Below are 27,768 nucleotides of genomic sequence, written 5' to 3' on the forward strand. Positions count from 1 at the left end.
TATAAATTAACCTAAGGGAAATCTATTCTACTCATAATATAGATGAAAACTGTGTAAATACAGTAAAAATTCTTAAAAAATTGAAAAATTAAACTAAATCTCGCGAGACCTAGATTGGCAAGTTATTATGGGATAGGAGAAAGATCGTTGATCCGCCATATTGAATGAAACTGCAGAGGAATTCCCGCCTGAGATGTTGATATTCTCGTAGATTTGTCAATTTTTGTTGTGCATCGTTGCCTTTAATTCCTCATTGATAACAATATGACATTCAGTTTGGTGGTGAAACATTCATGAATCAAAAGTTTTAGTGACACTTGCTTTCAGATTGTCAAATGTGACGGAAGACGAGAGCTTTTAGCAATTTTTCGTTTCTTGTTTTCACATAGGTGAGCTTTCGTGCGATCACTTGCACCCATCTAATTGATACATATGACTGCACTGCAGTGCTGTTTTTTAACATAGAGTTGTTTTCAAGATGATCTTTCTGTTATCGTGTCTATGCGATTGTCATTGTTTATGCTGAAAATATGAAAACAACCAACAACGTCCGTGTTGTTTTCGTACAAATGACAAGTACATGACGTTTTGGAATGTAAATTATTTAATTAAAATAGCTATTTCATGATGTTTATCATACCTATGATCAATCATAATTGTATGTTTGTTTAAATTGAAAGATATATATGCAAGCTATTATTCAGTGAAATGATCCAGCCCCAGAGTATAAAGGTCAAAGTGATGCACATTCGTCAAACTCAAAGACATTCGAATTTTGTCAAGTTCATCTATTGTTGTGTTTATAATTTCTACTGCAAAATTACAAGGCCCCGCATCAGTGCTAAAATATATTACAAACTTGTTAAATTCAAATCTATTGGAAGAATAGCTGTAAAAAATTGTAACACAAGTAAAAATTTATCAAATATGATAATCTGATTAGCAATCATCTGTTAATACAAGAAACTTTATTTACCGTCGCATATAAGAATTGTGAGTAATGCTATAAGACCATTTCATTGTTTTATTATAAATTTATAAGTATACCGGTACTATGCCTGAAGGTACTGTGAACTGGGTCACATTCGGCTGACCCCAAGCCTTTTGATCACAAATATTTTGTAAATGGTTCACAGAAATAAGAATGGCTGTTTGTGACATTGGGTCAGAGAATAATAACCCATGCATATAATTCAAGAACTTTCAACTTTTCATCGTCTATGTATGCAGTAGTTCTGTTGCATGTGGTGAAGCCATCACATAATTGTGTACTCCAACAATGAAAGAGGTATAGCACGACAAGATTCTTTTGATCATTACGTTGTGTCTAACCTCTAACCTTTGAGGGAGGATTCGCACGAAATTAATTTAAAATTTCAAGTTGTGTTTACACTAACTTTTCACATCCTGAAAGAATTATCTCATATCATGTTAAATCCAAAACACAAAACCTCACTATTGCATATATACTGAATTTAGACATTTCTTTACCCCCACCATTATTTGTAAGTCTACCCAGATGCCATAATTACGCGGTAGTTACAAATTACGGAATGGTGACGGAAATTAAAATGACCATTATATTTATCTACAAAATATCTTCAGTATTTCGACTAACATGTATACGTTTATCAAAATATTCCCAGAATTCATCAAACTGATAAAAATACTAGTTTTCAATACTTTTTATGCATATAAACAACTTTTGTTGATATTAGCTTTCCACTTCATACACCATCCTATAATTGGATAAACTGGAAGTGACAAAAATTTGATAACCTAGATTATACAGAGCTGGATATGATTGCTATTGGTTGCCTATAAAATGTGTGATTATTCCAAGGATTTATATTATGTCATACCACTTATTATAGTAGAATGTGTTCATGGATAACTACTGATTCACACTATGCATGTTTTATGACATTCTGGTAAGTCATTATTAAGAGTGAAAGTTCTGCCCTAGTCTGACAGCGGAACTTGCAGACTCGTATAGGGGTCCGATATTATATGTTGGTATTGCCTATCAGAAGTTTCTCAATATCGGCATCTAATATTATTGAATTAATAATTGTGTAGTGCATGCAGGCCATTATTGTATCCCCTGTGGAATCTTTCTCCCTCACCCCTTCTGTTGAAGGTAGAGTTGCCTTTTAACCTACTATCATGTGACAACCGTTTTAAGGATAGGAGAATATTATGTAACTATACATCAATTGTTTTTGAAAACAGTGGATATTGTATGCAAATAGTTGCCACCTGTCCTTTTTGGTTATTCTAGGATCTTGATCATTACAAAGTATTAGTTGTGAGGAGTATTCTTGCACTGGACAGATTTTGTCAGTGGCAGTCCGATTAGGTACTGGTTATCATAAGGTCATCTAAATCTGACCCCCAAATGCGATGCCTTCAGATGTTCAGGCCACAGATGTAACAATCAGATAGAAAATTGATGAACTTGCAATTGGAGTGTTTAAGAAATTTTTCACACTTTTAACTCTTTTCACTAAACATACTGCATCATCCAAGTTTCAGTCCTTACAATTCATGTCAATATCTTAAGCTTATTTTTGAGCTATAATTAGCATCAAATTATCCTGCAGATATTGAAAATATTAGATTATCTCTGGAAGTCATTATTATTTGAATTTAATACATATAATCATATGTATGATTAAAGATTAAATGTTCTTTTGAATGTTGATATTAAATAAGTTTATAATTTCATTTGTAACCATATTGTCATATTATCAACATAATTCTTTTTTCAGCTGCCAAAATGTTTTGGAAGTTCAATTTATTAACATCGTCTCACATCGACACCTTACTGGAAAAAGAGGTAATCAAGCAACAGATATATTAAAGCTTTTAATTCTGATAACTTAAGGTTATACTTAGATAATCCTGGCTTCATGTCAGAAGAGTGTCAGTTTGGCAAGTACTCTAGAAGGCTTCTCATGCAGTTATTGACCATTTCCTGGCTAATGGGTATTGAATTAATTATGGAGGTTTTGGCTAAAAAGTTAAAAGGATAAGATTCCTAATAATAAATATTAATAGACACCATAGAAGATGTGTTCATATACATTAAAAAATGGGGATTCAATTAATTGAATGTTTAAACTGTAGATTGAAATTTTTAATGTAAGTGTAATTAAAATGTTTACTAAGATAATGTGCAGATTACAGTCAATATTTATTAGATCTGAGCACCTTTGTCATCCAAGCACACACTTTTCATAAAGACTTTTGTGTCCAAAATCTGAATGATCTTATCAGAGGAAATCTGTATGATGACATTATGAACTATGGTAAGAATTTGTTAAGTACACAGATAAATGAAATATGGTATGATACTGGGTTTCCTTCAGGATGTGATAGATTGAAAATACTTTGTGTTTGACATTTTAGGATGTGACCCTGCATGAGCTGATGGATGAAGATGACATCCTTCAAGAATGTAAAGCCCAGAATAGAAAGCTCATTGACTTGTAAGTGGTTCCGTTGTACTGTTTAGGGATAATTTCAGGTTAATCAATCTATGACTGGAGTGTTTCTGCAGTTAACTATACAATTCCCATTGAAAAATAGTTCAGTTTTTATCAGACTTCGCAAAGTGTGCAGTCTTTAGTAATCAATTCACAGATTTCCAAAATGAGGTAAAACCAATGGGAAAGACCCAAATTTATTTTTAGTTTTAACACTAGTGAGATTATTTATAAAAAACTTATTTCTTTCAGCATCATCCGTCCGGAGCACATGGAGGAAATGGTTAATATGATAACAGTAGAACCTTCAGAAGATGTAGAAGAAAAGGTCAAGTACAAGTAAGTTTTGTTTGAAATGATAAAGTTCTGTTTTAATATTGAAGTTGTGTTGAGATGTGTATACCAAATTGTGTTGTTGTTTGTTTAGAGTTCAGAGACTAGTTTTCATGATCAATGAATTAACACAGCCAAATAATTACTAAATTAAAAAATAATTGTTTGTTTTGTTAACTCAATATCAGCTTAAATGTCAATATGTTCTTCATCATGCAGGTACCCAAACACGTCCTGTGAGCTTCTGACGTCAGATGTGTCTCAGATCAATGATGCCCTGGCAGGGAGTGAGGCCCTCATACACAAATTGTATGCATTTCTTGAGACAAACGAGACACTCAACCCTCTTTTAGCCAGCTTTTTCAGCAAGGTCATGGGCCTTCTAATCACAAGAAAGAGTGAAATGGTGAGGTTGTATTTGGTTACTTATGTAACTTTGTTATTGTTTTCACAATATACAGTCCATAGGTTTCTTGAAAAGTACGCAAGACAGAAGATTATGAAAACTTCTCATATGAGGATTTTTTCTTTCATTCAAAAGTTTGCAAGAATAAAACTAAAAAGTTTTATTTCTTAATCTTGGTGACATGAACAGATTTATTTATATTGTGTGATGGAATATAATATATTTTCAATCTGTTTTCCTTTTGCAGATATTTGAGTTTTTAAAGTCGAGAGATGATTTTATCGGAACACTTTTAAAACACATAGGAACCTCAGCAATAATGGACTTGCTTCTCCGCTTACTGACTTGTGTTGAATCACCAGAAATTAGGAGAGCTGTGATAGAGGTAAGGACAGTTTGGGCTGCTGATTGAGGTAAGGGTTGGATTATCTGATCAAAATCAAGGCATTATATTTTACATAATACATATGAAGGTCTTCCTGAAGGGAATTTATACGACAAGTCCACAAATTGTGAATTTCACGTCTTGTGAGTGGTACGGTAGATATTAAGAATGATATTTATGTTTGTTTGGACAAAAAAAATATGTTAATGCATTTATACGCATAAAAAATAGAAAACCTACGAGAAAGTATAGAAAAGTGTGCTTGAGTGATTTTCGGAGGCACTGCTCCACTAGGACATATAGGCACCATTTGGTAACCGGTCGAATGGTATAGTTGGCGTGGTGCGTTTATTTGTTTTAATGAGAAAATACAGCTTGGGATTGAATTCATGGTCAAAAGGTCACTGACTAAAAATACAGTCAAACCTGTCTATAACGACCACTGAAGGGGAGAGAGAAAAACGGTCACTATAGACAAGTTGCCTTTATAGACAGGTTGGGCTTTCGTGCCAACCAACGAGCCAGTAAATAAAACAGAATTATATTGATACAAAACAGACCTGCAACTGGATGTTTATATATTTATTGTCATGCATTATTTAAGAAATAATTGTGTCAATATATTTCAGTGATTTGTGTTCGTTTTATTTTAATGCAATCGGAAATTTCGATCATAACCAAAATAAACTCGTTTTGATACATAGTAGATTTTTTCAGCTATGAACATAATCATTACCTAGTTACTGACTTCACATGGCCTGGAATTATCTGTGAACGATTATTTTCAGACAATGTATGCGTGTAATATTTTTTACAACACATTCTCGCTGGCAAGTTGTATGTAATGTTGCCGTGTAACCAGTTTTGACGTATTAATCTCGGAACATGAAAGATCGATTTGGAGGCGTTTTCTCACAATATACAGCTTCAAAACTATCAAAATCACAATATAGGTACACATTTTAACTTTCAGTAACATTTCTACCAGGTAATGGGACCGTATTTTATTTATAAACACATCGAGAATACCCGGGTTACATCGGGCGATAATCCGACTGACTCTAATAGTAAAGAAGTCGAACGTAAATGTATAGGCCTAATTTGAAATAGCTTAAGTACAGGCAATTCTTTAGTTATAAAACAATGCTATATATCGACAATGAATAAAGGAACACATTGAATAAACCGGCATGTTTTATTTTGCCTACCGTATCATCAGAGTTGTGGCTTCAGAATCGCGCTTTACGAGTGATCTTTTCGTGCACATGGCGTTCGCGACCAATCATAATTTCAGTCTTTGATAGGCATAAACGGTCGTTAAAACTTCTATCCTTAAGTTGGCAACCATATTTATACCTCAAATTTTACGACCGCTAGGTTATAAACCAAACAGTACTGTATAAACAATGCATAGCTTGGGCTTCAGTAATGGCTGCCATTTGCTTACAAAGGGAGTTAATTACCGGAAGCAGGTCAAAGGGACGCAACTACACACACACACTGTACTCGGTACTCGAAAAAGTCGATCTCAGCGACCGGTCGTTATACAACTTTGACGGGGCTAAAACGACCGGTCGTTAGCCACATTAGACAGGTGGTCGTTATGCACAGTGTAATTATATAGTAAAAACGCATGGGGAGTCTAAAAACCGGTCGCTATAGACAGGCAGTCATTATATACAGGCGGTCGTTAGAACAGGTTTGACTGTAGATTGTTTAAAAATATTTCATTTCCAGATGATAAACTTGAGAAAACATCAACAGATTTTGATCAAATTTCACACAATCATAGCATTTGAGAAAATACAACTTGGGAGTGAATACAGAGGTCACTGTTACTAAAAATAGATTTTTCACAAATTTTAATTTCCAGCCGATAACTTTGAGAACACATGAACAGAATTTGTTCAAATTTCATACAATGATAGCATAGCTAAGTAATGATAATTTGCCATTAAATCAGAAAACGTAATTGACAGCAGGGGACGTGTGTTGCTTGCAACGTTTACTGTAAGGTTATTATAATGTCTATGGTGTTTCTTTAATGCAGGCATACATTGATTTCTGTTTTAGTGGTTAAATGAGAACCAGATAGTAGAAAAATTAGTGGGATGCTTTAAGACATCAACTGATGAAGATGTAAGTATATATAAAGATAGTTTGTAAATTGGAAATAAAATTGAGCACCACATTACAAAATAAAAAAAGTCACGTTTAAGAATTTGCATATGAAGATGTAACTATGACAAAAACTGATTAAATTGAAAAAAGGGCTTCATAAAGGAAAGGTAAATTTTTCATTCTGAATATTTTGCTTCAGTAATATTTTATGAAAAATTGTGAAATATTGTATACTGCATTATTAATTGTAAAAAAGCTATGTGATGATATGTATTATGTGTGTTTTCAGGTTCACTGCAATGCAGCCCAGTCGTTATGTGATATTGTACGGCTAGGAAGAGAACAGCTTTCACAACTACAGGACAAACCGGAGCCTGACCCTCTGCTCAACACAGTTGAAATGTAATTTATTATTATTATTTCACTTGTCAAGTTTTTGGCAGTCCATCATTACAATATAGCTATGCATTCGTTTTGGATAAGTTGTGTATTTGTGATATTGTGTTTTTGTTACAGGGAGGAAACCGTGTCTGATCTGCTCAGTAACATGTTGGACACAGAACGTAACGAGTCTGTTATAGTCAATGGTTTATCTGTGATACAAACCCTTTTAGAATTTAGGAAACAAGGGTAAGTTGATACCACTCCAAGTCTTGTAACCCCCATTTTGTTAGGTATTTTAACAGTTTTAACACACTTCATCTTTTAACGATACTAGACGATAGTAGACATATCTCATTAGATAATGTATGGTTACATAACGTTGATATTTAGCATATTGCACGAATGTTGAGTTCACAGGGTGGTGTCCTTCAAGACCCTCAATCTTCTCTTAGTAATAATGCTAAATTTTAAATCAACACCATATTTACTTTAAAAAAGATTCAGCCAATATGGTTTTATAGTGCCTTGGTGGAATCTATGCCCACAATATTGACCTCAACAAAAGTCCATAAATTGATAAATATCACTGTTTTAGATTGCAATTTGACACATCTAGAATTGACGTTGGTGATATTACATTGATATATTCTTTATTTTCAGTCCTGAAGGATCAACAGAGCACATTTCAACACTAGACACAGAACGGTTAGCCCAAGGTGTTAGTAATGTTTTATTAGCAATTACACCTAGACTAAGGGATTTCCATAATTTACTCACAGATCCACCCAAAGTAAGTATATCTATATTGATTTCTGAATCCAATAAATGTTGATTCATGCGTCATTGGTATTATAGGATAATTCATATCTTACTCAACAATGGATACAAATGTGTGATTATCAGGAATATTCTTCCTTTAGATGTGTATGATGATTTCTATGTTTCCATTAATAATAGTCCACTGTTGCTTTATCTTTGTAGCAAAAATTTTGTACAATGCCAACATCAATAGGAACTCTTGAACCACCGCTGGGAAACACCAGACTTCAGATAGCTCGTCTTGTATCAGCACTGGCGCTAACCAACTCACATTCTGTTATAGTAGAACTAGCCAATTTAGGGACCATGGGTGTTTTAATAGTAAGTATTTTATAGCAATGACAAGTTAATTATAGAACTAGTTAATTTCAGAATTCATAAACTTTTAGCAGAATTGAGTTTCTGCAAATTTTGATGGTTTGGCAGTAAACAGTATACAGGTCATGCAAAACAAAAAAATTAAAACCCATAACATTGGAACCTTTTTTGGGAATGAAGCAATCTCATTTAAAAGGTGTTTATTTTTTTCTTGTTTTTTTTTTCCAGGATTTATACTTTAAATACTGTTGGAACAATTTCCTTCATACACATGTTTCTCAATGCATCAACACTGTGTTATATAATTCTCCTATTGAAACTGAAGGAAAGAAGGAGCATCTACTTTTAGTACAGGTTAGTTCTTATTGTTGTTTCCCTTCATTTATGTTCTGTTAAGTTTAAGTCTTATATTTAATTACACATGATGAGTAATCAAATTTCCTGAGAAAACTTCAGGTATAAAAACGCATAAAATTACTAAATATAAATTGTCAAACTTGAAATTTGATGTCACAAAGATATAGTAACGTAAAGCCATGCTATCTAAAACAAAATTCTGCCTTCAGTTATTTTCAGAGTTCCACCTCCTCCAGAGAATAATGGAAGTGTGGGAAGAAAATGATCAGCAACAGTAAGTTTGTTACCTCATCACCATAGCTAAATTTGTTATTTTACCACTGCTGGTAGTCAGTATGGCGCTTAATATCTGTTGGGCAGAAGGCCTGTTAAGTCTACATATGGTGTAAATAAAAGTGGATACTTCATTCCTTAGTCATGAAAATTTTCCTGGTGATTTTCTGATTACAAAATGCCAAGTAAAATTTATATTCACACCACAGACTGTTTGAAGTCATGGTAAAAAAGAATACTTTCAAAAGTATAGAAAATTTAAGAGAAATAAGAAATATTTGAAATGGTGTTTGTTTCTTACAGAAGTCGAGAAAAGGGTAGACGACGAGGCTACATGGGTCACCTAACCAAGATGGCTAATGATGTGGTAGCTGTCCTAGAGAAGGGAGAAAACACTGATTTACTTAAGGATCAGATCAATGGTCTGTAGTGATTTCACAAACATAGCCATAGTTTGGATGAACTGTAAAAACATCCACAGTATTTTTTCTGTTAATCATTTGCATTATTGAAATAATAAAAAATTTCAAGAATTGTATCTGTACCTTATAATGTAATGAAGTGTGTTTAATGTGTAATCTCATTATTTGAAATTCATTCTGACAAAATAAAAAGTAGTATTCTATGAAATTTAGAAACACATGATAAACTTTTCATTTCAGAACTGGGAGAGGAACACAGAGAAAAGTGGGAAGCTTTTGTGTCTGGGAGCTTATCAGATTTAAATAAGAGAAATACTATAGAATTAGTAAGTTGAATAAGAATTGTTTTTATTTTGAAAGTAATAGGCTGGATTTAGTTTGTCCCCAGATAAGTATCCTTTTAGTTTGATCTCTGAAGAAAGTTTAATAAGGTTGAAACTATGTATGTAGATTGAAATGTACACATGATCAAAATTGATCAACAGCTGTTAGAAAGATCTTAGAATTTCAAAAAAGATTGATTTTTATTTGATAGAAAATAATTGTGTATAGGTATGGATTGACTCTGTATTTGAGAATTATTTAAGAACAAGAACTCCCAGTTGTCTTAGTATTAGATTGAGAATCGGTTTATGTATAGATACAAGGACTCCTGATCGTTTCTTTATTTCATTAAGAATGGTTTGTGTTTAGGTACGAGGACACCCGATAGCCTCCAGTAGTGATGACGAAGACCCTGACTTTAGAGACATTCCCTTCCCACAAGATGAAGCTATACAACAGGTATACTTTAATTTCTTATTTCTCAGTTATAATGTCAAATTTTCATCAAGTTGTCAAAAGGAAATTTTTAAGTTATTAGTCAAATTATAAAAATCATCAAAAATCAGTGCAAAATCAGAAACGAATGATCCTACATGAGTGACTTAGTTCATTTAATGAATTTCAATGACTTGATTCGGCCATGTGCCTTTAAAGAAAGTAGTGTCAATTTATTGGAACTTGTTTGATATTGAGACATAGATTAAGGTAACAGTTTTATGTGATTAAACAATCTATGAAATAAAAATAACTATCATCTACAATGTTACTGGTCAGCTTCTGCTTTCTGCCAAACTGTTCGAAATGGGACATTCAGATTTTGCATGAAACATTCTATATGCATTTAACATGTGGATGAGGAGCTACCATTTGAAAATGTTTAAGCGAAGATTAATTTTGATACGTGTTTTGCTTCATGCTTTTTCCATAATGTACAACTATGTGTAAATGCTATATTTATGCTGTAATATTGGTGCTGCATGTGAACTAGTGTTGAACCAATTTTTGATTTTAATCTATAATCATTCAGTGTTTGACACTAACTTTTCTTATCAATTAGACAGCCGTTCTTCTTCGAATTTGATTCAGATAGACCTCCACCCATACAATTAGACCTGAAAATTATACTGAAAAACACAACCACTACTGGGCACTGCAAAATCCGCAATAAAAATGTTTATGTTGTTATTTACTGATTTAAATCGATTGACTATACAGCTGCTTTTTGTTTCTGTTTGTAAAGAGCTGACTGTTCAGAAAATTTGATTATTGATGAAAAAAACAACAAAGATATTACTTGATTACAATTTTAATGATGATATAGATTTAGGTATCTCCAATAATGACAAATATTTAGCAGCATCAGAGCTCTTAGCTGGACGATACATGGCATCATATCTTAACACATTTACCTTATATATTAATTATGTATCTCGTAGACGTCATGGATTTTGACAGTATGACCTTATCTATTTCAAAATCACTGTTTCCTGTCACAGATGTTGCCCATTGCACATAATCAGGGCATGTCTTGATCAAACATCAACCATGAAAATGTTCTTTGTCATGAAACTTGAAACAATCTTTGCGTCTTTTCATACAATCTGCGATTCACCTGTTTATCTGCTGGTGTTGTTTAAACTTATCTACCGGCACTTTCACACCAGTCAAACAGACATTTTGAATCACATCACAGTTAATGACACGCTTGAATCAGCGCAATGCCAGAAAGAGTTCAAATCAAACGCACGCGTGATACAAAATAATATAATAGATTTACGTCAATGGTACAAGGACTGGAAAACACGATATGTTTTAGATTTTGTTTAATTGGGTTATTATGGTGAAGTGACTGTTACGACTTTCGGATAAAAAAAACTGAACAATTTTTAGATTAAAACAGATAAATTTCACGGTGGACTGGCGGACCACCAGCGTCGTAACTTTAGGTAGACCGCTTAGATTCTTGCTAGACTCTGTCCAATGGACCAGCGTTAGTGTCGAACACTGTCATTCGATTATGATCTTACTGAAGAATGTTGATTATTAAATGGGACACAACTTCTTTATCATGTAAAATTTATGTCTAAACCACATTTCAAAATGTTTTAAACTATAGATACATAATACATTAAAACCTGTCCTCAATCGATCACTGATTTGATTTTGTGACCGATTCCCAACACTTATGTGAAAAAAGAATATTTCCCTTCTCAGCCAAGAAAACTAAAGATGAATTAGTATTATGATGAATTATAGTTGAAGTGCTTTTTCATTTACTTTCTCTGCAATAACTGGTGTTGTTCAGCAGATGATATACAGAAAGCACTTTATTGGGACAAATTCTTACCAACAAAAAGTCACCAAGGTCTTAAATTATACATCTATGCATGTTTAAAGGATCACTACCTTTCTGAAGCGGCTTTTAGTTTTCAAAATTGGAATGTAAAACGAGATCGATAATAAAGTTATTAGCTTACGGTTAATACTACATCTGTCATCACCTTCTGAACAAATCAATTTAAATAAACTAAATGTTAATTTTCATAAAGCTGGTCATATTATGTCTCCTGCTGTTGTCCTTATTACCGAGCATTAGTTGATTATCACTGCGCCAGATGGCAAAACAGCGAAGTGAATCTTCACTGTAAAGATAGTTTACGCAGGAGATCTTGTATTTGTTTGGTATTGTAACCTCATCAGTACCAGTATATATTTCCTTATGTTATCAATATTTTTAGAAACTTTATTTTTTTGTTCCCGAAAGGTAATGGTCCTTTAATGATTATACTTTATTTATATGAAAGCTAAAATCTGAACATGGAGCTTATTTTTTATGAAGCATGGAGTTTGTGTGGTTGTGATATTGGGGAATATTATTTTGGAAGTAATATTAGCTTTAAATTTACTAAAATAGCTTTATAATATAATATATGAAATCAGATGCAAGTGGTAATATAGTTTCTTCATATCTAGTTAACAATATATGGGTGAACAAAATTTTTGATTACGAATGATTTGAACGCTTTTTGTAGACTAGTAAATACAAAAATGTGTTTATGGTGTTGATTGTTAACATTATGTTATGTACTAACTGGGGATTTGGTTGAGTGATAAACTTACTGTAGTAGGGATGTTTGATAGGTATGGGTGATTGCCAGCTTTGTGTAGTGATAAACTTACTGTAGTAGGGATGTTTGATAGGGATGAGTGATTGTTAGCTTTGTGTAGTGATAAACTTACTGTAGTAGGGATGTTTGATAGGGGTGGGTGATTGTTAGCTTTGTGTAGTGATAAACTTACTGTAGTAGGGATGTTTGATAGGGGTGGGTGATTGTTAGCTTTGTGTAGTGATAAACTTACTGTAGTAGGGATGTTTGATAGGGATGGGTGATTGTTAGCTTTGTGTAGTGATAAACTTACTGTAGTAGGGATGTTTGATAGGGATGAGTGATTGTTAGCTTTGTGTAGTGATAAACTTACTGTAGTAGGGATGTTTGATAGGGGTGGGTGATTATTAGCTTTGTGTAGTGATAAACTTACTGTAGTAGGGATGTTTGATAGGGATGGGTGATTGTTAGCTTTGTGTAGTGATAAACTTACTGTAGTAGGGATGTTTGATAGGGATGGGTGATTGTTAGCTTTGTGTAGTGATAAACTTATTGTAGTAGGGATGTTTGATAGGGATGAGTGATTGCCAGCTTTGTGTAGTATAGACAGGTGTGTCCACTCCTGGCATGGGTGGGTGGGTACACATTTGTTCGTGGCTGCTGATGTGCCGCCTGATTTATTATTCATCAGGCCTTCTCTGATTACCAGCTGCAACAAATGACCAGCAACTTCATTGACCAATTTGGCTTTAACGAGGAAGAGTTCGCTGAACAGGAAGGCAAACTTGAGTGAGTAATTCATTTCTTAAACATCCCTAAAAATGTATAGGTAGCCAGAAGGTGTAGGTTTACTGTAGTGAATTTCTTTTTGGTTGGCATTATGCATTTTCTCAATAACCATAAAGTCTAGACAATTGATGTTGGGCTGTGGCTTGATCATTGGTATAGGTCAGAGTGGTAATATTTATAATGTTTACACATGAGTGACCACCAGTGGTAACAGAACACTTTGTCTAGTAATTAAATGTCTGAAAACTTAATGATGCAGATTAGTTAGTAGGATAAATCAGAGCTTGATAAATTAAAAAAATATATCTGAAAATCATGAAAAAAAATGCAAAAATATGATTACCTAAATACAATGTAGATTGAGCTTTGCAGTACACCTGTGCATTAAAGTGTTCCTAAGGAATTACATTGACTCTTGATGTGTTATAAAACTTAACTTTTGTTATCCTGAATTAGGTGTTGTATTTATGACAAATTGTATTACTTTCAGCTCACTTTTTACTGACAGGATATCTAGTATAGATTTTAACATACAAGCAAATGAGGATCATGTAAGTATGCAGTTGTCTTGTTTTTGTCCTGGTAATGGCCAACATGGCTTGTTTTATAATTATTTTTTGGATAGATTACTCGTAATGCATTAGTATCAACCCAGAACACAGTGGTACAAATCACGACAAAAGATTTATGTGATGGTTTACGTTTCTGTAGGGAACATACAAGTCTTTCACAATCATGAAACAAATACCACTCATAAAAATTAAATGGATATACTATACCATTTTACTATACCACTTTATGCTACACTTTAAAGTTTTGTGCTATTGATATCATCTTGATTTTACAGGCGGCAAGTGCTTCAATGTTTGACCAAGCTTGTAATGAAAAAATTCAGCAGTTTGATGACAATGATGACAGTGACGAAGACATCTGGGAAGAGAAGGAGATCACTTACTCACCAAGTGCTCAGGCTAAAAGGCCAGGGTACGCATGCACACCACACAACTATCTTAATATCTGTGTTACAAAAGCTACAAGTACAGCATCACTGAATAGAACACTTTTCATGTATGCAGTAATACTGAATTCTGTTACAATGATCTCCATCTGTCCCTTCCATTCAATAGAATGCCAAGATGAATGAAAATGTTTTGTTTGTCAAGGTTCTTTCTTCAAAGCTGAGAGTTTGCTTCTCAGATAGATGAATTTACAATGAAATGAGTTAGTTTCTCAGATAGATGAATTTACAACAAAATTTGAGTAAGTGAATGATTGTATTGTTTGCAGACGTTTGACAGAAACCTCCGGTGATGACAGTGATACCAGTACAGACAGCGAGGAGGAGCTTGCCTCACCCAAAAGGATTCTACAACAACCAAGTGAGAACATGGATGTTGACTCCAGTCAGGATGGTAGGCAACAGAGAAATCAACACTTATTCAAAATTAGAAAAAAGTACTACAGATACAGAACTAGTATAAAGCATTTATGTCTTTTGTGAAAATACAGAGAGAAAAAAAAATTGCAAATGATATGTTGAGCTCAGTTGCCTTAAAGTTCATGAAATGTTGTTTTGTGGCATGCTGATAATCCCCCAGCATATATATCGCTTTTTGTCACTTTAGTAATGAAGAAATATTTACTCTATTGGATGTTGATGGAAAAAAATTGCAGTACAATTCCAAAGTTTGCTAAAACTGAGTTAAAATGTTGTTTTGCTCAGAAAATATGTGTTGTGGCATGCTTTTTAAATCCCTTAATTGAATCACTCATAGATGTTTGTCAATTTGGTTACCACCAACAAATAACAATTTTTGGAACACGTCAATACAGAAGTTTTCTTGAGAAGACTGAAGTTTATGTCTCAATCAAATCTAACTTCAGAACACCTTCCACGTTAAATATGCTTGCCTGCAACTGCTTTTTGGTCAAAAATGTTATATTATGGTCACTACTGCTTAAAGCAGAACATCTATTTCTGTAAAACAACTCATGAAGCCTTGCGTCACATAGACTCCATGCAAATTTTCCCTGCCAAATTTAAGTTCTCTATTCAGTCAGCAAATCATATTACCAAAATGCAGAAATTCTTTATTGAAAGTGTATGCTAGAGATTAGTTTGCAGGTCAGAAAGTGACAGGTGAATTACACTATTAGTGAAACAGAAATATATATCTTTGACTGGTCAAGCTGACACTCAATTCATCACACATTTAGTTGTTACTATCCATGCATCCTTCAGTGATTTTGCTTTTAGAAATCAACCCTGATGTTTTTATAGACACATCCACTTTCGTGGTGCAATTCTTGTATTCTTTTTGATGTCTTGCATATATATTAATACAGAGGCTTTGAATTTGATATATATGATAAATTTCTGTTGTCCTTTGTACAGCATGGCAAGCTACTTTTGATGAAGAGTCAACTCCTGTTGCCATGGACACTTCACCATGGAACAACCCACAGCAACAACAGCAGGAACAGCCAAATCAAACTGATGGGGAGAACTGGGCAGAATTCACCAACAAAATTCCAGTGTCTTCACAAAACGAGGACAACTGGGCAGATTTTAGTAACATCAATGATCTTAGCAGGTAATTCATAGGATTAAGATGTTATTTTAGGGATAAATGGAAAAAAAATATTTGCAATTTGTTTGAAGAGGACACGGTCTGCTCCCCACAGTAAAATGCACTAGCTCATTTGCAAAAAATATAAAGATTATCTTTTGAGATTGGGATATTGCAAAATTTGTTTTTGTGAATAAGTCCTAATAGTTGAATTCACAAAGTGATTAACAGAAACACTGCAGCGCTAAGTTAGTTCTATTTCTGTTTAAAGTTCAGCTCCTGGACCTCGGAGCAGTTCACCAGTGGAGATGGATACTACAGATATCAACTCCAGACCTGCTGCATATTGTAAGTTTGAGCCAGTGATACATGCCCAGTGTTTTTTTTTGGTCGAATCTTCAGTCGAACTTCGGCTGTTTCCCCTAGCCAAAAAATGCCTTATTTTCCCAATTTTGAAATCAAATTTCCCAAAAAAAACTGATCAAATTCAGTGACTTTTGTGTTGATAATTTGTAACAGATTTTCATTCCTAAAATGTGGAAATATAGTCTTCATTACTTAAACAAATAATTTGGGATCAGAAACAATTTTTATTTCACAAAATGACAACAAAATCGAAATGAGCATAAACTGGGTCGCAAGGTGCACCTTCAGTTCAGAGACGTTTTACAGACTTTCAAGCTGATAAAAACAATAGTTAACTGCTTTTAAGTTATATTACAATGTTTCTAGAGTTAACTTACATTTTTAGTCGTCTAATTATAATTTTTTTCGACATAATCAAGGAGTTTTTCTGTGTAAAACGATCTCTGTTCAAGGTAGGAAGTAGCACTTGGGATCTAATAATGGAGCCGGAATCTGGTTTCCGGAATTCAGGAATTTAGAAAAAATGTAAAAGTGAAACGAAAAAAAAAAGTTTTAAAAATGCAAAAAGTGCTGAAAATTTATTGTTTTATTTTTCTTCTAATTATATAAGTAAAATATCTTGTGAAATAGCATTAGAAATTTTTATTAGATAATTCTCAAGTTTTTGATTTTCAATTTTCTAATAAGTACAGAACTGCGAAAAAAAATATGGTATTTTTTGAGGGCAATGGAATTTAATTTTGGGCAATTGCAAGGTAATAATTGGGCTCTACTTGCCTGGGGCAAGTAGTTTTGAAAATTTTTTACACCCCTGAAATTTTTTCCAATTTCTTCCAAATTCCGAGTTATTTTCCCAATTGAAAAGCATGGGCTGTTGAAAATAGTAAGTGAAAAAAACACTGATACCTTTGTAGTATCCTATCAGCCAATACAGTCACACTTTCAAATCCTCCAGTATCGTATGTATTATGTGATGTATATTGCTTTTCTACCTGTTCATATTTTCATAATTTACCAGTAAGATATAACCAGTATTTCTCTAGAATACATGTTTGTTAATGCTTTGTCTTTCATATTTGGTAATAAATACTATGTGTGTGTGATATTTGGTTGTTATGTGTGTGTGATGTTTGGTTGTTATTTCTATGTGTGTGTGATATTTGGTTATTATTTCTATGTGTGTGTGATATTTGGTTGTTATTTCTATGTGTGTGTGATATTTGGTTATTATTTCTATGTGTGTGTGATATTTGGTTGTAAATCCTATGTCTGTGTGTGATATTTGGTTATTATTTCTATGTGTGTGTGATATTTGGTTATTATTTCTATGTGTGTGTGATATTTGGTTATTATTTCTATGTGTGTGTGATCTTTGGTTGTTATTTCTATGTGTGTGTGATATTTGGTTGTTATTTCTATGTGTGTGTGATCTTTGGTTATTATTTCTATGTGTGTGTGATATTTGGTTGTTATTTCTATGTGTGTGTGATATTTGGTTATTATTTCTATGTGTGTGTGATATTTGGTAGTTATTTTTATGTGTGTGTGTGATCTTTGGTTGTTATTTCTATGTGTGTGTGATATTTGGTTGTTATTTCTATGTGTGTGTGATATTTGGTTGTTATTTCTATGTGTGTGTGATATTTGGTTGTTATTTCTATGTGTGTGTGATCTTTGGTTATTATTTCTATGTGTGTGTGATATTTGGTTGTTATTTCTATGTGTGTGTGATATTTGGTTGTTATTTCTATGTGTGTGTGATATTTGGTTGTTATTTCTATGTGTGTGTGATATTTGGTTGTTATTTCTATGTGTGTGTGATATTTGGTTGTTATTTCTATGTGTGTGTGATATTTGGTTATTATTTCTATGTGTGTGTGATCTTTGGTTGTTATTTCTATGTGTGTGTGATATTTGGTTGTTATTTCTATGTGTGTGTGATCTTTGGTTGCTATTTCTATGTGTGTGTGATATTTGGTTGTAAATCCTATGTCTGTGTGTGATCTTTGGTTGTTATTTCTATGTGTGTGTGATATTTGGTTGCTATTTCTATTTTATGTGTGTGTGATATTTGGTTGTTATTTCTATGTGTGTGTGATATTTGGTTGTTATTTCTATGTGTGTGTGATATTTGGTTGTTATTTCTATGTGTGTGTGATCTTTGGTTGTTATTTCTATGTGTGTGTGATATTAGGTTGCTATTTCTATGTGTGTGTGATATTTGGTTATTATTTCTATGTGTGTGTGATATTTGGTTGTTATTTCTATGTGTGTGTGATATTTGGTTATTATTTCTATGTGTGTGTGATATTTGGTTGTTATTTCTATGTGTGTGTGATATTTGGTTATTATTTCTATGTGTGTGTGATATTTGGTTGTTATTTCTATGTGTGTGTGATATTTGGTTATTATTTCTATGTGTGTGTGATATTTGGTTGTAAATCCTATGTCTGTGTGGTCTTTGGTTGTTATTTGTATGCTTTCTTACTTCAGTGGCCAGAAGTGCCCCCGCAGACCTTGCCTCATCGGTAGATCAAGTTAGCAGTGACATTAAGACCGAAGATCTCGAGGTGGAGTCATCAGCGGAGCATGTCCAAGGCAGCGAAGTTACTTCCACATCTGATATTGTTTCTTCACCACGCTCTCCAACTACCCAACGCTCACAATTATCCTCATCTAGCGACGCAACTCCAGAGTCCTCCAGTCAGAAAAACACTGGTAACAGGTAAATCATAGTTTATCACTTCAAGAAATATATCAATTTAAATTATGATAAAGCCTAAAAATTTTCTTTCGTCTTTGAAAATAGTCTTTCATTTCAAAAGATGATGATAACTAGGGCTGAAGTGATTATTCAAATAATCGGAGGCGATTAGATTAATGAAACTAATCGCTAATAATCGATTAAAGATTTTATTAATCGTTAATCATAACATGCATAGCTAGTGCATATTATTAAAGCTGACTAAACACGTTGACAGATCATGGATTTCTGAGGAAGCCATTCCGACTGTAGTTTCATCTCTTTATGTACACGTTTTGAACTGAACAAAGCATACGAGGGGTGTTCCAAAATTATTGTTACTTCGGTGATTTCTCTTTGATAGAAGTAATTCTGATCATTTTACTTTGCCCTGTCCCTCGAAGTACTCCCCCTCTGCATTTATGCATCGTTTCAACCGATCGATCCACTTTTGGAAACAGTTTTCGTACTCTTGAATAGGTATACTCATAAGATACTGGTAAATGGCAGAGCCAAGGGCATTTCTTGATTTATATTTTGTTCCAGACAGGTACAATTTTAGTTTGGGGAACAAGAAAAAGTCACAGGGGGCCAAGTCTGGTGAACATACAGGGTGGGGGGAGGACAGTGACCTTTTCTGCCTTCAAAAACTCTGTTACAATGCGCGCCTTGTGTGCTGGCGCATTGTCATGTAAGAGCCTGAGGTACTTCAATCCTGTCTGTTGGCGGCGGCGGCGTTTGTAGACTTTCTTAAGTTTTCGAAGTACAACGTCTCTATAATACTTTGCTGTGACAGTTTTGCCTTTTGGAACAGGGATTTGAATGAATGGACCCTTGTTATCAAAGAATATGACATACAAAACCTTCCTCACGGTGCGTATTCTTTTAGCAATGCTTGGGCGCCTGGCGTTTTTGTTTGCCCAGATTCGATTAGAGCATTTTCTTTTGGGTTCGAAAAAATACACCCATGTTTCATCACCTGTGACCAAATTATCAAAAGCCTTTTTGCTGTATTTTGGGTATTTCTTCAATAAGGATTTGGCCTTGTCAACCCGGGACCTCTTTTGGTTGTCAGTTAGTAAATGGGGGTATCCAACTGGCATTGATCTTGCGCAGCTCAAGATGTTTCTTTGAAATGCAATGAATAGGTGCTAAAGACAAGCCTGTCATTTTAGCTTACTGCCGGACAGTGTACCTTGCATCTTTTTCAAGGATTTGCCGAATTAGTTCAATGTTATGCTTTGTTGTTGTTGCAGGGCGACCTGTGTGGGCAGCATCTTTAAGCTGCTGGTTTCCCGACTTAAATCGAGCAACCCACCTACAAATAGTCATATATGACATTTGACCCTTACCATATATATCACACACCTCACGATGAATATCCACCGGCTTTAAGCCAAGTAGAGACCTACCTTTGATATAGGCCCTAATTTCAATTACGTTTTCAACTCTCTTGCCAACCATATTTGTATAGAGTGTAACGAGTGCGCTACAAACAATGTACACAGCACCAAGGTCAGTGTAATTGTGAGCGAGATATTTACTTATATCACGCTTCAGATATCACGCTATCGCCACGAGGTAGTTTTAAGCCCATTTAGCACGATTTTCACGAGATATTGCACAAGTAACATTAATTTCGGAACATCCCACTTATATGATGCAAGAAATACATGTACTTGTTAAATTATGTCTCTGTGGAATTGAAGTCATAAATCAATGAGAAAGTGGATGTCATGAGAAAGCTTGCAACACGCTGTTCGCAAATTTTCACTTCCAATCGGCTCCATGTTGTTAGGTCGGGAAGACCTATTAGCCGCCGGGATGCTCGGGAGTGGATGGAGCAGTAGTCTTGAACATTTTAATTTTACTATTGCATGTGTTTATCATATAAAAAGAATGTTCTTGGTCATATTCTAATTGAAGATAAGAGTTGTTGAGAGTTTTATCTTTTTGATCACGGAAATAAAAAAGTTCATTAACAAAAATTTGGTCATGTTGCTCCGTGGCGATCCAGATTTGGTTTATTAGTCATTCGTGTGAAGGTCACGTCAAAACAGTGGGTTAGCAGACTGGTTTTAAACGATGTTACAGAAGATGATACAGGAACGGAATTCAGAGCTTATTTGGGATAAAATATGTTTGTTTTGTCAATAAATCTATTCTTATTTATTGGTAGGCTTATACTATGTAAGGCATGTGCTCTGTCATATCGTACAGTAGGTGTTATTATTAGTTGATGCCAAAACATGGTGGACGTTTTCAGTAGTTAGTAGTGAGACAATAATCATTTAGTAATCAATTACATGTGACCGAATAATCGAATATAAAAATTACTAGTCATTTCAGCCCAAATGATAACCACAACAGCTTAAGAATGTAGTTGGTTATTGGGTTTATTTACTGTTGACCAGTTAACTCCATGTATATAGGGCTTCTTCAGGAAAACAAATATGTGATTTTTACCTCCTGAAGTACTCAAAATGCATCTCCACTAAATCTGAAAATAGATGTACAATTGTGACAGTCAATTAACCTAGTTTATATAAATCTGCTCTCTACAAAATATGTTATTTGTTTTGTTGATATTACCTATATCTCACAAGAATGTAAATAAATTAATACTGAGAAAACAATCCATTAAAGTTGTTTTCACAAGCTGTTGTGATTGTCGTCACCTTTTGATTTTCACCATTTTCCGACTTTCCTGCATACCCTCGGGATCCAGTGGATGAAAGAAAATCCCACGATTAACCCAGAAAAATAATGGTGTTGCCTGTATCCATCTCTCTCTTCTAAGTCATCAACTTTAATCAATAACACTATTGTGATTTCAATGCTTCTCTTGTTTATATAAGATAGAAATTCTTAAAGCGAATACAAAGTTTATTGTTAAATTTCAGTGAGAAGAACGAGGAACCTTCTTCATCTACAACTGAAATAGCTAGTGAAAGTAAGGTGTCTGACGAGTCCCCGACAAAAGCCAATGGTGGTAGTGGCAATAATCAGGTGGAGACACCTTCATCGTCTACCGAGGAAGCTCCAGGTGCTGACAGTCCGAGGTAAGTTGCCGTCCTCTACCGAGGAGGCTCCAGGTGCTGACAGTCCGAGGGAAGTTGCCATCCTCTACTTAGGAGGCTCCAGGGGCTGAGTCACATGGTTCTCAGTTTGATTGATGATTTGAAAAATATCAAGTAGCATCCAAAATCCAGACAACAGATATTTTGCTCATATCGTTTAAAAATCAATGCTCCCATCATAGAACGGGGGACTTAATAGTGTTACTTCTGTCTGTTCTGTCCTCTCATATTGTATTATGTTGTGTAATGTGTGCCGTCCCAGTTTCATTTTGAGTCAGGAGCATTTCTACATCCTGCTCAATCTCTTGATGAATAAAATCGCTTATTTGTTGTTGCAGTTGTACTGTTGAGAAGGATGCCTCACAGAAGAGTGTTGAGACTACTGACCATATAGGTACCAATGGACCAGTAGATGTACCCCAGTTAATAGAAGAGCATGCTAGTCTGTCTCAGGAACAAACTGAAAACAGGTACATTAATAGCTAAAATCCAGATTTAACAGATATTGATAAAGAGATCACTGTTTGAAACAAGTATAAAGTATTATATCTAGGTTGACCTAAGTTGTGTTATAATTAAAAACTTATTTACATACTAATGATTCAAACAGTTTCTAAAGATCTGTGGAAATAAAATCTTCTAAATCAAAAATTTGCTGTAACCTCAGATTGTCTTCTTTTTCAGTAATCAAGCCAAAGATTGCTTAGAGAAGGACAATTCACTGTCCAGTGCCTCCCCCGCTACCAACATTGTCCAGAATGGTCCAGTTTGATTCCATGTGTGGTCGGACTGCATGTGAACCATTGAGAGGTTGGCAGCAAATCGTCACAAACAAAGCCTTAGAATTTACAGAATCAAATCTGTTGCTGTAGGCCGAGACTCAGTGGACTGCTAAGCAGCTATGTGACTCAGTAATGGCTTTTCACAACAGATCTATAACAAATTTGGGCCTGTGCCCAGTGTTCAGTGATTAATCTGTCACCAATACTTCACCTACCAAACAACCATACAGAAATCAGTATTGTCCTATATTTATTGATGGTCGTAGGAGAGTGGATCATACAACACTGAGTGTGGAGTACTGATAGACTATTGAGGATGGTTTTGGAACGCATGACCTGATGGAATCTAAAGATGGAAATTCTTTGAAGGCTGATATTGAATATTGAATCCGGAGGGGAAAATGTTGGAAGGTGGGCATATAAGCTTGTGTTCTGAGTGAGAGCGGTGTCGGGAGAGCTGAGCCACCTTGTGATTAGCCTGTCTGCTGTGTTGGTGCTGTGTACATATACCACCTCATAATGACAAGTTTGTGCTGACAATGAGTAGTGGAAACTTGCCAAAATAATATTTTTTATTCCAAAAAGAATGCACTGCAAATATGATAGGGAAACAGATGTATATTTGACGCATGTTTTAACTAGTTATTGTCAGAGATTAGAACCTGGTTTTGGCGGAGATCTGTGGTGTCTGTATGTGTTATATGTTTTTGTGAATCGAATCACTGTAGCTAGCTGTGATCACTGTGTACATTTTGGGTCTGGCTACACTTGTCTGGCCAAGATATACACATTTTAGGGCTGCTTCTGCTCATTGATGGCAGGGCATTGATCATTCTTCATTTCATCATCAACTTTCTCATTTCTCATTGTACCAGGGAGTGAATGTTTCCTGGCCAAAGACAGGGCAGTACTGCTACACTCCTGGCTAGGCAGAACAAATGCTATTTATTGATGTGAAGGTTGTCTACCATGAGTGGGAGTCCGTAGTGCATTGAGGATTATATACATATTGGTATTGTTATAGAATCAAACCAGTACTGTAAATCTGTTGTGCTGACTGTCGTTGGTCCTGTTTGAGAAGAGTGTGTGCGTTGGTTGGATGGAACACATGTGTGAAAAAAAAATAAAAAATAAAAAATAGTACTGATTGAAATTATATGACTCAAATTTTCTAGAGACTTTCTATTCGTTTTCCCCTCTGTGCTTAAATGCAACATTGCAAATGCAATATATTTATGAAATTTATTTTTCTTTATTATGGTCAAAGATCATCCCAGATATATTTTAAAAGTCGCTGTGATGTACCTCAAAGGTTCAGTTATTCAACTACAGAAATGTTGTGCGAGAGTAAATCTGATGTTAAGTTTCTCAAGATGCTTTATGATATGTTAATCAAATAATAACTAATGTTCAAGTGTTGAGTAGAAGGTCCATTATTAACAAGGTTGTGATATGTTTCTCTCAGTAGAGTCAAACTAGTTACGGTTTGTATTGAACTGACCCTCCTTGCAGTGTAACCTTCATATTGAGTACATGTATACCACCTACCCTCTCATAAGCTGTCGATTTTTATCATCCCATAACCTTCAATAACTATTGCACAATTCAAATCTAATACCGTAATCACATATGTTATCATAACATTAATTTATGGCGTTTCGCATGGACTAGTCTTGAATTGAATTTATGATAATGTTTCTAATAATGTATAAGACAAAATGATTTTGATACTGAATGCTGTTGAGCCGGGTTCCCGGTGATTTAAAGTCATACTGGCTACGGATTTATTGGCATTGTTCATCTGTTTTTATCATTTTCTAGATAAATGAGATTAACCACAAAAAATGAACTTTACATGCTTGTCATTACAGCGTTGTATATCTCACATTTTAATGCCTTAACTCTTTCACTCCAATCACTGTTCATTATTTGTGAAATACAGGGGTTTCTAGGTTTAGCATGATATATCAGATTTCAGTCTTGTGCTATTCATGATAGTTCCTCATTTGTTTTCATGTGACATGATTGTGCTGGTCACTGTCATGTCGATAAAGCAACTCTCATTCTCCTCAACTCATATCAGTTTAGAGGGTAAATGGTCTTGAACTTGGTGATTCTTTGTAGTAACTGCAAAAACTTGACCATGGCTCCTATTTTCATCTGCTTTATCCAACTTGGAGCCTGAATGCCTACATACACTTAAGACACTGAACAATTCTCATTGCATATTTATACCTCAGGGACAGAAAATGTGCAAAGGTTATCAACGATTCTGTTTCATACTGCTACACTGTTTAGGTGAAACTCTGAAGGTTAATAAATAGATGTATCTGTCTTTATGCTTACAGAATCATTGAAATGTAGCGTTCACCTAGAAACATGTTATTGGGTTATGGTATAAAGAAACGACATTTAATATTGATCAATCTTACAAGAATGTTTTTACCATGAAGTAGTAACAACTGTATGCTTTATCTGAAATGTTTGCTGTACAGCAAAGGTGTCGCCAGTAGCTGTGAATTTATTTTATAGACTTCCCAATCTGTTCTATTAGGTGCTGCAGTGTATTGTACATAGACATGTTCATTGCCCTCACACATTGGTGGCCAACCGTTTTATCTGGCAAAAGATTTTATACTATGTGATTATGAGATTTGCGTCAAAACTTGTAGGTTAAGCATTCCAATTGGTTCTCTGTAATGATATTGATTGAAGTTTGAGTTGTGTTGATCTAGGATCTAGGAAAGGAATAGCATTAGTAAATAAAAAAGCTGAATTAATGCGAGCCATGCCAGGAAAATTTAACTTGGGAGACTTGCTGTGTTGATGGCAACAGTTGGTTCATTGAATGCAAAATATTAATTTTAAACTAAAATTGTCTGATCATTCGGAACACATTTTCTCAAATGTTGTCAATTTAAGATGCTGTGCTCATAATATAAACTTGAAATTCCCAGTATTGCTTGTTTTTAAATGCTAGTTAAATTATAGAATTTTTCAGTGCCTGTTTTGGATACATCTGCTGCCATTAATACTGTTAGTCTTGGCAGATTTGGATTATTTCTGTCTAGTGAGACTGCTTCATTGAAGCTGAAAACCAAAGAATTAGGGTATATAACTGAATGTCAAGGAACCTACATTACCAGTTGTTGTTTTGTCCTATCTAGTTTGTTGTTTAAGTGATATTATTACTTTACTATTGTTTACTTTAGACATGATTTTGTTTTACCCAACTTAAGTATCTTTGGTTAAGTAGTATTTATTACTGTACTATGCAACAGTGGTAGTAGTTGACGAGTTTACCTCATCTACTACTGGATATGGCTACTACTTTATGACTTAGATTTTAACAGAATGAAATCACGTTTTTATTTGAGCCAGAATTATAAGAAGAAATTGAAAGACATGATGACAATATATCCACTCCATAGTGCTAAGTGTTTTGTGTCATTATATTTTGATATTTTATTTGTGGGTTATCAGGGCAAGTCATTTATTTAGTTTTACAGAGTGAGTAGTATAAGTTGATATCGCTCATTTAGCAATTGTTGTAAGATGAAATTCACATTTAAACTCTAATCTCTGTAAAGTATAATTTATAGCCGTTCGTTTTTGTTTGTAAAACATATCTCTAACGAGTGACAATGTATATTGACATGATCTTAAATTAATTTTAGCATTAATCGCAAAATATAACTCAATTGAAATGTAGATTGAAAGTTACAGTTTTTAAAATGTAGAAAATACTCTAGTTGCAGTTAATTAAGTGTTTAACTGCCAGTATCAATCAAAAGACTTTAAGGCAAAAATGCCCAAAGGTAGTCCCATTATTACCACAACAAAATAGGACAAATCTCAGTAATGATTAATGATTGTAAACAATATTATTTATGTGATATTACATTATATTCAATATTTTTAAGTCATTTCCCCTGCCATTCATTTCCCATGTTTCTCATTGATGAGATTTCTGGCATCTTTTTATACTAATGAAAACATTCCTGGAAATGCAATGATGTAGCCGTGCCATGCATGTCGACTTGAAAGTCTCATTTGATCTGTTGATTACACTTGTTATAATTTTTCTCTCCATTTTCCTTCTTTTGACCAATAATACTTTTTGAGTTTGGTTGAGTTGTTATTCCAACTTGTTTTTATGGCCAGCCTTCTTTCCTTTTGTTCTCTCTCTGCCTGTCTCTCCATTATAACTAGCGCAACATTTTTGCCTGTGATTTTACAATGAGTATAGTATTACCTACTCTTAGGACAAACAGCTTTAGAAGCTCAAGTTCTGAGTCATTGTTTATGTGGACAAGTTTTTACTATTTTTTTTTTAATATCCCGTCTTTCTATGTACAGAACAGGGACAGACTGATGGTCATCGGTCAGTGTGTTATATAAATATATATTATGCAATTCCAGGGAAAGACATTTTAAAAACTGCGGACATTGTAGATATACTAAATAATCACACGCTTTGTTGAAAAAGTGGCAAAAAGTGTGACAAATGATGAAGCGTTGTAAATTTTCAACAAGAAAGTGTTTATTTTGTCTGATCATAGATATCCATTCAGATGTACATGTATGAAAAATACAAGACTATATTAAACTGATGAAATATTTTATCAGCTTTGTTTTGTTTATTTCAATGTCAATGGTATATAAATATAGGTATCTCAGGTGGCCATTTTCGACTTCATT

General features: G+C 34.2%; 1 protein-coding gene across 3 annotated transcripts; it reads left to right on the forward strand.

The window, feature by feature from the left end:
• Positions 1-139: 139 nt before the first annotated feature.
• LOC138323828 (serine/threonine-protein phosphatase 6 regulatory subunit 3-like) lies at positions 140-27,690 on the forward strand. Of its 3 annotated transcripts, none has more exons than XM_069268687.1 (26): positions 140-389; positions 2,772-2,839; positions 3,412-3,491; positions 3,741-3,827; positions 4,041-4,227; positions 4,475-4,612; positions 6,686-6,751; positions 7,023-7,135; positions 7,250-7,363; positions 7,778-7,907; positions 8,099-8,257; positions 8,483-8,608; positions 8,821-8,885; positions 9,188-9,306; positions 9,547-9,632; positions 10,000-10,089; positions 13,429-13,526; positions 14,017-14,077; positions 14,374-14,510; positions 14,814-14,938; positions 15,922-16,120; positions 16,368-16,444; positions 18,956-19,187; positions 22,109-22,267; positions 22,624-22,755; positions 22,970-27,690. In XM_069268687.1, exons 2-26 carry the CDS (start codon positions 2,780-2,782, stop codon positions 23,055-23,057), a joined length of 2,928 nt encoding a protein of 975 aa, XP_069124788.1. In that variant the 5' UTR covers positions 140-389; positions 2,772-2,779; the 3' UTR covers positions 23,058-27,690. The 3 variants fall into 3 exon arrangements, with proteins under 3 accessions (XP_069124788.1, XP_069124806.1, XP_069124797.1); XM_069268705.1 differs by having other exon boundaries at positions 14,814-14,905; XM_069268696.1 differs by having other exon boundaries at positions 13,447-13,526.
• The last annotated feature ends 78 nt before the right edge of the window (positions 27,691-27,768 follow it).

This window comes from Argopecten irradians, chromosome 1, assembly GCF_041381155.1.
Source record: "Argopecten irradians isolate NY chromosome 1, Ai_NY, whole genome shotgun sequence".
NCBI lineage: Eukaryota > Metazoa > Mollusca > Bivalvia > Pectinida > Pectinidae > Argopecten > Argopecten irradians.